Here is a 9305-nt window from a genome sequence, read left to right as displayed (position 1 = left end):
TGTTGCCTGGATTCTTACTTTTTCACCTCATCAGTTACTTTTGAACTAAACAGATTTGGGGCAGCAGTAGCTCAGGTGGTAGAGCGGGTTGCCTCATGATCGGAGGGTCATGGGTTCGATTCCAGCTCCCGCCAGGGGTATCCTGCTGTTGTGTCCTTGGGCAAGACACTTCACCCAACTTGCCTGTGCTAGTGGTGGTCAGAGGAGCCGACGGCGCCAAATGGCAGCCTCGCCTCTGTCAGACCTCCCCAGGGCGGCTGTGGCTACAAGTAGCTTACCATCACTAGCAGTGTGAGAGTGTGTGAAAAAGCGTCTTTGGGTGTCTAGAAAAGCACTATATAAGTTCAATGCATTATTATTATTATTATTAGATCAAAGGGATCTCCTTACCGCAAAGCGTAGTGCGCGTTTCGATGCTGCGTCAGTGAGGTGAAATCACCGCAGCACACGATGATGGGAGTGTGTCAGGAACGATTAAAAGACAGAATACCAGAGGATTTAAACAGATACGAATAATCATGTGTTAATAATAATGTTTTGTTGCGCCACTTTGTGAATGTATCGTGGGCCGGACGCAGCGCGCGCACAAACGATCAGCATTCTGCGTCCTCTCCGCTCAACAGAATCCCGCTACGCTGAGAGTCCATAAATATTGTAGTAAAGGTAGAAACTGGATCTTTCCCTGAAAGATATAGTCCCCATAAGTCGATCCCTGCTCCTGGATGAAAAATAGGACACTTTATTTCATGTAGGAAACCCTGCCGGACGCCCCGGACAGAGAGTGAAAAGTGGACATGTCTGGGGAAAAGAGGACGTATGGTCACCCTTTTTAATACGTCATTCTGTGGAGCTTTTCTGATCTGATGGATCACCACAAAAGCATGAGAGATGGTGGACAGAATCAGCCCAGACTCACAGTTGAAGTTCAGGGGATGGGCAGAAACATGGAGACAAAATATAAATTATCACACTTTTGGCTGTTTCCCTTTGGTTATTCCTTTTACACAGTATTTTGCAAATGCAAAGGACTTCACATCTTTTTAGGCCATGTTTAACCCTGAAGATTCCATTGATATTAACTAGGTCCTATCAAATAAAAATGTTTTAAGTCTAGTCTTAAAAGTAGAAAAGGTGTCTGCCTCACGGACTAAAGCTGGGAGCTGGTTCAAAAAGAGAGGAGCCTGATGGCTAAAAGATCTGCCTCCCCTCCTATTTTTAGATATTCTGGGAACCACCAGTAAGCCTTCAGTCTGAGAGCAAAGTGCTCAGTTAGGAACGTATGGAACTATCAGGTCACTGATGAATGATGGAGCTTGATTATTAAGAGCTTTATATGTGAGAAGGAGGATCTTAAAATCTATTCTGAATTTAACAGGCAGCCAATGTAGGGAAGCTAAGACAGGAGAGATATGATCTCTTTTTAATTCTCATCAGAACTCTAGCTGCAGCATTTTGGACAAGCTGAAGACTTTTAACTACATTCTGTGGACTTCCTGAGAGTAATGAATTACAGTAATCCAGTCTTGATGTAATAAATGCATGAACTAGTTTTTCAGCATCACTCCTGGAAAGGATGCATTTAATCTTAGCAATATTCCAAAGGTGAAAAAAGGAAATCCTACAAACCAGTTTAATGTGAGAGTCCTGGTCGAAGACACTAAGGTTCCTTACTGTGTTCTCAGAGACTAATTTAATGCTGTTCAGGTCAGATGATTGGCTAAACAATTTCCTTCTCTGAAGTTCCGGTCCAAAAATGAGAACTTCAGTCTTGATTTAAAAGCAGAAAGTTTAGAGTTATCCAATTTTTTATGTAACAGGAAGAAACCTGCAAAAGATCCTCGAGCCATCCGCCATGAACCACTGGGGATTGAGAAGACAGAGCACACACACACACACACACACACACACACACACACACACACACACACACACACACACACACACACACACACACACACACACACACACACACAGGTGACTTCATGACCATGTGTTTTACACGTTTAAAACACTTTATTATGTACACATTTTAAGAAAAGGTTGCAGGAAACACATTTTCATAGATTAACAATATTAATATAAAAACAGGATTTAAACAATAAATATGACTCACACACACGAGTCATGTTTTTATCTGAATTTTGTTACGATAAAAACAGAATTCAATACAAAAAGACAATCTTGAACAATAGAGGAAACATCAGCTTTAGGAAAACTCCAGAGGAAAAACATGACAATGTGTTTATTTCCAGTCTACACTAAGCAGATCAATTCAGAACATTAATATAAAAATAATATTATTCTTATTTCTATGCTGAAGGATTGTTGCTTTATTGTTCAGTGTTATTGATCACTGCAGCTGTGAGAGAAGAGCTCCACAATCATCCAGCCTGTCCAGCTCCTCCACCACCTCCACCAGCCGCTCCACCTTCTCTGATGGCAGCACCACCTCTGCGTTGCTTCTGAACTTCTTGCTCAGGCTCTCGTTTGTCAGCGGGTTGCGCCAGTGGCCATAGAAGGTGTCACAGCGGCCCTTCAGGATGTCTCCTCCAACTAGAGTCACCTGGACTTCTCCGTACATGCGGTTGAAATTGGCGGGGTTGTCCTCAGGATGCTCCATGCGAACACGGCTCAGCAGGAAGTGCAGCTCTGGGCGGCTCATGGCGGGCGGGCTGAAGGACTGCACCGCCACCTCACCGTCCAGCAGAGCGCTGCAGGCGTTAAACTGGAAGGAGTGGCGTGCCTCGTGCTCTGACCCGGGAAAAGGCCTGTTGATGTATTTAGACTGGGGGACTCTGAGCAGGATGTCCTGGACCTGATGTGGGGACACCTGTCCTAGACCATGTCCCACAAGGAGCTCATGGACTGCAGCTGCAGCATCAGCTACCCAGTGCATCCCCAGATGGGCAGGAAAACGCTTAAAAGCCATGTCCTGCTCCTCTAACAGGAACACATGTCCACCATCAGGTGACTCTAAAGGCTGAGGAACATAATCTTCATAAAAGGCGCTGAAGCCCGCCACTCCTGCAACAGCATCCAAGACCAGAGGACTGGCCTCTAGGCCTCTGGAGGCCAGCAGAGCAGCTTCAAGCCCCAAACGAGAGGCGTTGCCGATGTGAAGGGGCTTGGACTGAGTGGCAGCATTAGCCATCGGAGCTCCAGCTAGAGAAGCTGCTATAGCCAAGGCATGACTGCACTGAGACGGATCCAGAGACAGGAGACGAGAACAGGCTGCTGCACTTCCCATAGGACCCACCACAGTGGGAGGATGGAACCTGTTCACACACACACACACACACACACACACACACACACACACACACACACACACACACACACACACACACACACACACACACACACGGTTCAGTTAGGACATTTATTCTGTTGTAACTGAAACAATCACTGATCTGCATCACCACATAAGAATGTTTCTATTGGTTGAATCTTTAGAACAAGATGAATTGATTTGACTCGTTTCAGGTCACCTGAGTTTCTAAAACACCCACCAGATGAAGGGTTTGGTTTGTGCTAATTCTGTTAACGTTACACCAAGAGCCCCTGCTGTTCCTACAGTAAGCATCATTACACTGACATCACTAAAACGGCCTCTTACACCTCAGTGCTGAGATCAGCACAGTCAAACAAGGACGTCTTTAAACGAACGTGTTCATGAAGATCGTGCTAAAACCAGACTTTCTGATTCAAGCTTGACTAGTGCTGTGAGACACTGACCTCTTGGGAATGCTGCGTGCTTCATTAGAGAACCTCATCAGACGGCCCTGGATCTCAATGCCGACATTGAAGGCCAGTAAGAAGTCCAGACCGCTTGGTTTGCTGTTAGCCGGCATCATGTCACTGAGAGCAAACAAAGCTGGGAGAACAGCTCCTGAGGGATGAGTGGCTGGATGCCACGTGTCGTCAAAGTCCATGGAATGAGTCTGGAAGCAACCAGAGTTTGTGTCTCATCATACTGAAGCTGAAAGGAGTCAGAATAATAACTTTTTCTGTGAGGGTCATAACTAGATCAGAACCCAGCTATGAACACCTTGCCTGTGCCGTGTCTGAATGATCCACTTCTTTATGATTTTTTTTTTCTGAAGTGAACACTGACATGTTTTCTGTTCCTGGTGTTTTCAAAAGTAAAATGACTTTCATTCCTGAATCCAGCCATCGAGGGGGAAGAAAGTAGCTTCTTTGGAAATAGTTGATGGGAAACTTTAAGGCCAGCTCAGCTGATTTTATTTCTATATCCTAACCCTGTGGTCTTTGGGAGCCACGCTGCACCAACAGCTGAGAAAAGCTGTTTATACAAAATGTTTCCACTGATGTTTATGTGGTTATTTATATATGGTTGTTTTCCACTTATGTTTCTCACCGCTACTCCATTAACGAAAGCTGCCAGTGTTGGGGAGAGTCTGATCCCTCTGCGTCCGTACACAGAGCTGATGTGATCCGGAGCATACATGTGCTAAGAACAAACACAGAAACAACCCTACATTCACTCATCTGTTCTGGACACATTTGGGTTGGACTTGACTCAGACTTTCACTTTGCCTCACCTGGCAGAACTGAAGAGCCAGCTCAAACACATCTGTCCTGCTCCCTATCAGTCCGACCCCGATGCTGTCCAGCACCATCCTTTTGCTGCGATGGAGCACAACCGGAGACAAATGCTGAGGCTTTATTTCACTGATGAACTTCCCAAAACTGGCTGTGACCGTATCTTCTGGGGCTGGGTGCTTCTGGACTGCAGGAATGAAAAGATAAAAGTTGTTTAATAAAGGTTATTAATTAAGGTTATTATTATTATTTTTAATCAAAGTCAGCATATCTGTTTACCCTCCACTGCAGTGTTATGCAGTCTTCTGACAGCCCGCACTGGTCTGATGGTTTTCTTTGGGACAAAACATAAATCAGAACAAAGCATTTCAGTTATTTTTCACATCTCAGGATGACTACAGGCTGATGAGTTCCTGCATTTACTTGTTCACGTCTTTAATCTAATGTTTGTGTTTGAAAGAGCCAGTGTAGAGTTGTAACAGGTGTTTCCCAGCATGAGTGTTCTCCTCAACAATTAGCAGGAGTTATTTTATAGTTCCCTGCCTTGGCCGCACTACAAACCTCTACTTTTAGATATTTTTATGACTTCTTTATTTGAAAAGGACTTAAAACCATCACTTTTAGAGTCTGAAAACTGACTAAAAGCATAAATATGTCTGTAATCTTACCTGTAGTGTGGACAACATGACTTCAAGTTTCTGTCACAATGATCTTGTTTCTCTTGGATGCAGCAGCTGAGCAGTGAAGGGTGCTGATGCTTTTGTGGCTGAAAATCCACCTGCCTTATATAGTCCAGGACTTACAATGACCGGAAACACCAAAGGAGCAGGAAGGGCAGGTTCCTTTTGCAATCCTGTATCACATCAGAATGAGGCTTTTCCACCCGGGTCATTATCTGTGGTGTAACGTTCACCATCATCAATAGCCTTGAGGGGGAGGAAGGAGAAAGAAGGAGGAAAAGCCACTTTTGTGTAAAGTGAAAGGCAGTGATGTCACCTGTAAGTATGCTGCTGTGTGACAGAGTGGGGAATTCTCAGTAACTCCTCCTTTACACAAACAGATCATATTTAAGGCAAACCTTCGTCCCTCCTTCAGCATAACTCAGCTTTCCATCAGTCTGAACAACTTCAACAGGTAAAACTTTGTTCTTTCTTTTATTGCTGACAGGAGTAAATATTTTGTTTCTGCATGTCACCCATCAAAAATCCTTAAACCTATAGCTAGATTATTATATACTCTGCTTTGTAGATTGAATCAGACCTAAATCTGCATAAAGGATGCTCCCTGACAAGAGCTTATTTATAAATATTAAAACTATTATTGCAATATCATGTAGTTTTTCAACAATATGAAAATAACAGTAATGTTAGGGGTATTAGTCTATTGATAAAATTGTTTTCATTTAGAATAAATTCTTCCTCTTCAGAGAGCCTGTTAGAGGAGCGTCGTAATAAATGACTTTTACATTAGTTACATGACAAGAGTGGCTCAGCCTACTTATGACAGGCAAGGACCGTTTTATGTTATATTATATTATATTATATTATATTATATTATATTATATTATATTATATTATACAGTCATATTAAAATTCATATATAAATGTTGTTGTTGAGGATTACCGTTTTAGACTTTTATCATATGTTACCTGTACTGACTGGATTGTCTACAGAAACACCATGGCAGCCTCAGACGGTTTTCCTGCCAGTTTCTATGGAGAACCAGGAGTGTTAGGAATGTTATCCAATGGGATCAGCGCATTCCTTGTACTTCTACAGAACTTCAGCACAGCTCACACCGGCATTAAACCAGTTGGAGTGGAGAACATACTTGCAGGTAAAACTCTTGACATAAACACAAATATCTATTCATACATAAACCTGTGAAGGTGGCTTACAGCAGTTTCTAACACTTCTTCCAGGTGTACATCTCATCCTGATTGGTGGTTTGTGCCAGCTGGTGGCTGGACTGCTCTCGATCAGAAAGTACGATCACCTGAGTGGCACTGCCTTCATCGGCTACGCTGCCCTTTGGGGTAGCTATGGGGCGACCAGAATCTACTATGGTGCTTTATTTAACAATCAGACTATACCACCAGTGTCAGAGCACATGTTCAATGGTTCAACCACCAACATGATGGTCAACACTTCTCTTCAAAACTCAACACAGTGCCACTTATGTGTGTCCATAGAAGAGTCAGCCATTGCTGGTCTGATCCCTTATATCCTTCTGTCCTTTATCCTGGCATTTTGCTCTGCCACGGTCAACTACATCATGCCTTTTGTTTTTGGAGCCATCACGGCCACTTTGATCTTTGAAGCAGCAGCTCTGGTGACAGGCCCTTGGGCTCTGGTGGTCTCTGGGGTTCTGGAGCTGCTCATTTTGATCTTTGCCATCTATGGTTCAGCTGCGCTACTCATCAAAGGGCTGACTCAACGTCTAGTTTTTAAAGGCTTTGGGACCCCCCTCTTTAATGTTCTCCTGCTAGGAACCACCAACTCAACAGGTGCTCAGAAACCTGGTCAAGAGAAGAAGAAGAACACAAAATATGCAGAGCCCATGGCCTTGGGTTTCTTCTGTGACTCTATTGCTCCCTTCATCGTTGCCTTCTACAGCTTTGGGTACATGAAATCATTTGGTTTAGGAGTTGCATGGGTATCAATCATCTCAGTCGCCCAGCTGTTCTCCAGCTACTATGCTCATTTGCGCCAGGATAGCTACCACACTACAAAATTTGGGATTCATGCCATGTATTGGCTGATCAAGGCTTGGGATGAGTTTGTGGCATCTGCCCTGATTGTGGAGCACAGTCAAGTTGTTGCTGGTAGGGAAGCCATGGTGGGAGACTGGTTCTTTGTGGTGGCTGGCTTGGTGCTCTGTGTGGGAAGCCTGAACATGGACACTCTGGAGCTGATCCACAACTTGCTCTTTGTTCTGCTCACAGTCTCAACAATCCCCCAGATCCCCCTGCAGGGTTACTACATCTTCTTTGGTGTAGCCTGCTCTCTCTTCACTGCAGTCTCAGTCTACGGTACCTTCTCACGCCTCATAAACACCATCGCAGAGAAGTCTCTAATCCCTGTGGGACCACAGCCGGTCTCCTCCGAGCAGCTGAAGAGAGCTCTGATGTGTAGAAGATCTCAACAGGGAGAACAAAAAGAGCTGCCCAACAGTGACCAGGCCTCAGATGCTCTGTTTTATCTCACCAACGGGGTTGCAGCACTTTCAGCTCTTCATTCAGAAGTGTCAAGTGGGAACCCTTCATTCCTTCATCTGACTGTCCCCTGGGTCCTCATCTCTGGAGGCATCATTCAGACCTATGTCAGCAGGCTACAAGTCACCGGAGAGGGCCGGTTTGGATCAGTCATCTCATCCATTTACGTGGTTGTATGGGCAACTTGGACATGGTTTCGATTTGCAGGTATGTCAGCATAAAGTATGAGCAAAATACATTTTTTCTGACTGATTTGAACAATATTCTCATCAGGAGTTATTGTTCTACAGGTTTTCAGCTTCAGCTCCCCGTCCAGGCAGCCTATGGATTCACAGCTGGAGGCGTTGCTTTACTGGTCATTAATGCCTTCCTCATGCTGATTGGTAAGGTCTAGTATCTGCTTTCAGCGCTGGAATTCACAGTTTTTATTCATTCATAATTTTGTACTTTTGTTTCTTCTATTAGCTGCTTATAGGAACGTGGTTCTGTTGTTTCTAACAACAATCATGGAGGTTGTTCTTGTCTGCTTCCTTCTCTCCACCCTGCAGAGACTTCCATACAAACTTGAAAGTGAGTTAAAACCGCCTGTTATAAACTTTATGTATTTACGATACTGACTCTCATCAGAACAAATAAAGTCTAACATCCAGAAACGATGTATTGCAGTTGCCATGCTTGCATTGGTATCCATCATTTGCTTTTATGGCACCTTGGCTTCACTGATGAACTGCATCTTCTCACAAAGAGTGATCCCAATGGGTCCTCCCATTATAAAGGTAATGACTGAAGTTTAGATTGACCTACCTTTAAGAATCAGCGTGAATAATTAATAAAAATGTGTGTGTTTTGTTTTAGGAAAAAGTGAAACAGGAAGCTTGTGACGAGCCGTCCTGTCCGGTGGCTAGCTCGCGTCTCACCAGCGGTCTGTTGAAGATAGCTCGACTTCTCGAGGACGGGGGGGTGTGTGGTATTCCCACAGATACTGTGTACGCTCTGGCTGCTTCCTGCAAGAATCCTCAGGCGATAGAAAAAATCTACAACATTAAAGTAAGAAGATGGAGGAGACTTGTTTAACAGCAATATACATTTTCATGAAGTCACCATCTTGTTGAATTGGACCTTTTGCAGGACAGACCTGCAGAGAAGCCTATATGCATTTGCATCTCCAGTGTGGAACAGCTGGTTGCAGCCAGGCCTCCTTTCAGCCCTCTGCTGTGGGAGTTCATGAGGAATGTGTATCCTGGAGGCATTAGCTGCATTGTCAGCAAAGGAGACTGGCTTTACAGACTAGGTCAGCAGTGTAGAGTGTTTGCATGTTGAGTGGCAGAATTCTGTATCAGTTTTCAGTTTTTACGTGAACTTTAACTTAATTTCTGTAGGAGTTGGACCTGCTTATGACCGTGTTGGTACCAGAGACAGCATCATGATCCGTGTCCCAGACCACACCGTGACCTGCCACCTATGTGACATCACTGGACCCCTGGCCATAACATCAGCCAATCCCAGTGGAGAATCAGACAGCACCCA

The 9305-nt window shown here is 44.3% G+C and overlaps 2 protein-coding genes across 2 annotated transcripts; one reads left to right on the top strand and one right to left on the bottom strand.

The window, feature by feature from the left end:
- Nucleotides 1-2090: 2090 nt before the first annotated feature.
- On the bottom strand, nucleotides 2091-5455 carry LOC129160694 (cis-aconitate decarboxylase-like). The gene is made up of 7 exons (XM_070553578.1): nucleotides 5367-5455; nucleotides 5232-5297; nucleotides 4843-4897; nucleotides 4563-4781; nucleotides 4379-4471; nucleotides 3736-3941; nucleotides 2091-3275 (listed from the first exon to the last, which is right to left on the bottom strand). The coding sequence occupies exons 1-7, from the start codon at nucleotides 5453-5455 to the stop codon at nucleotides 2351-2353; spliced, it is 1653 nt and encodes a 550-aa protein (XP_070409679.1). The 3' UTR covers nucleotides 2091-2350.
- Nucleotides 5456-5552: 97 nt separating this feature from the next.
- LOC129156263 (uncharacterized) lies at nucleotides 5553-8565 on the top strand. The gene is made up of 8 exons (XM_070553569.1): nucleotides 5553-5561; nucleotides 5624-5697; nucleotides 6237-6400; nucleotides 6486-7985; nucleotides 8069-8161; nucleotides 8244-8348; nucleotides 8406-8461; nucleotides 8524-8565. The coding sequence occupies exons 1-8, from the start codon at nucleotides 5553-5555 to the stop codon at nucleotides 8563-8565; spliced, it is 2043 nt and encodes a 680-aa protein (XP_070409670.1).
- Nucleotides 8566-9305: the final 740 nt, after the last annotated feature.

This window comes from Nothobranchius furzeri, chromosome 1, assembly GCF_043380555.1.
Source record: "Nothobranchius furzeri strain GRZ-AD chromosome 1, NfurGRZ-RIMD1, whole genome shotgun sequence".
Lineage (NCBI taxonomy): Eukaryota > Metazoa > Chordata > Actinopteri > Cyprinodontiformes > Nothobranchiidae > Nothobranchius > Nothobranchius furzeri.
Note: the sequence above shows the minus strand (reverse complement) of the source record. Positions and strands in the feature narration are given on the sequence as shown.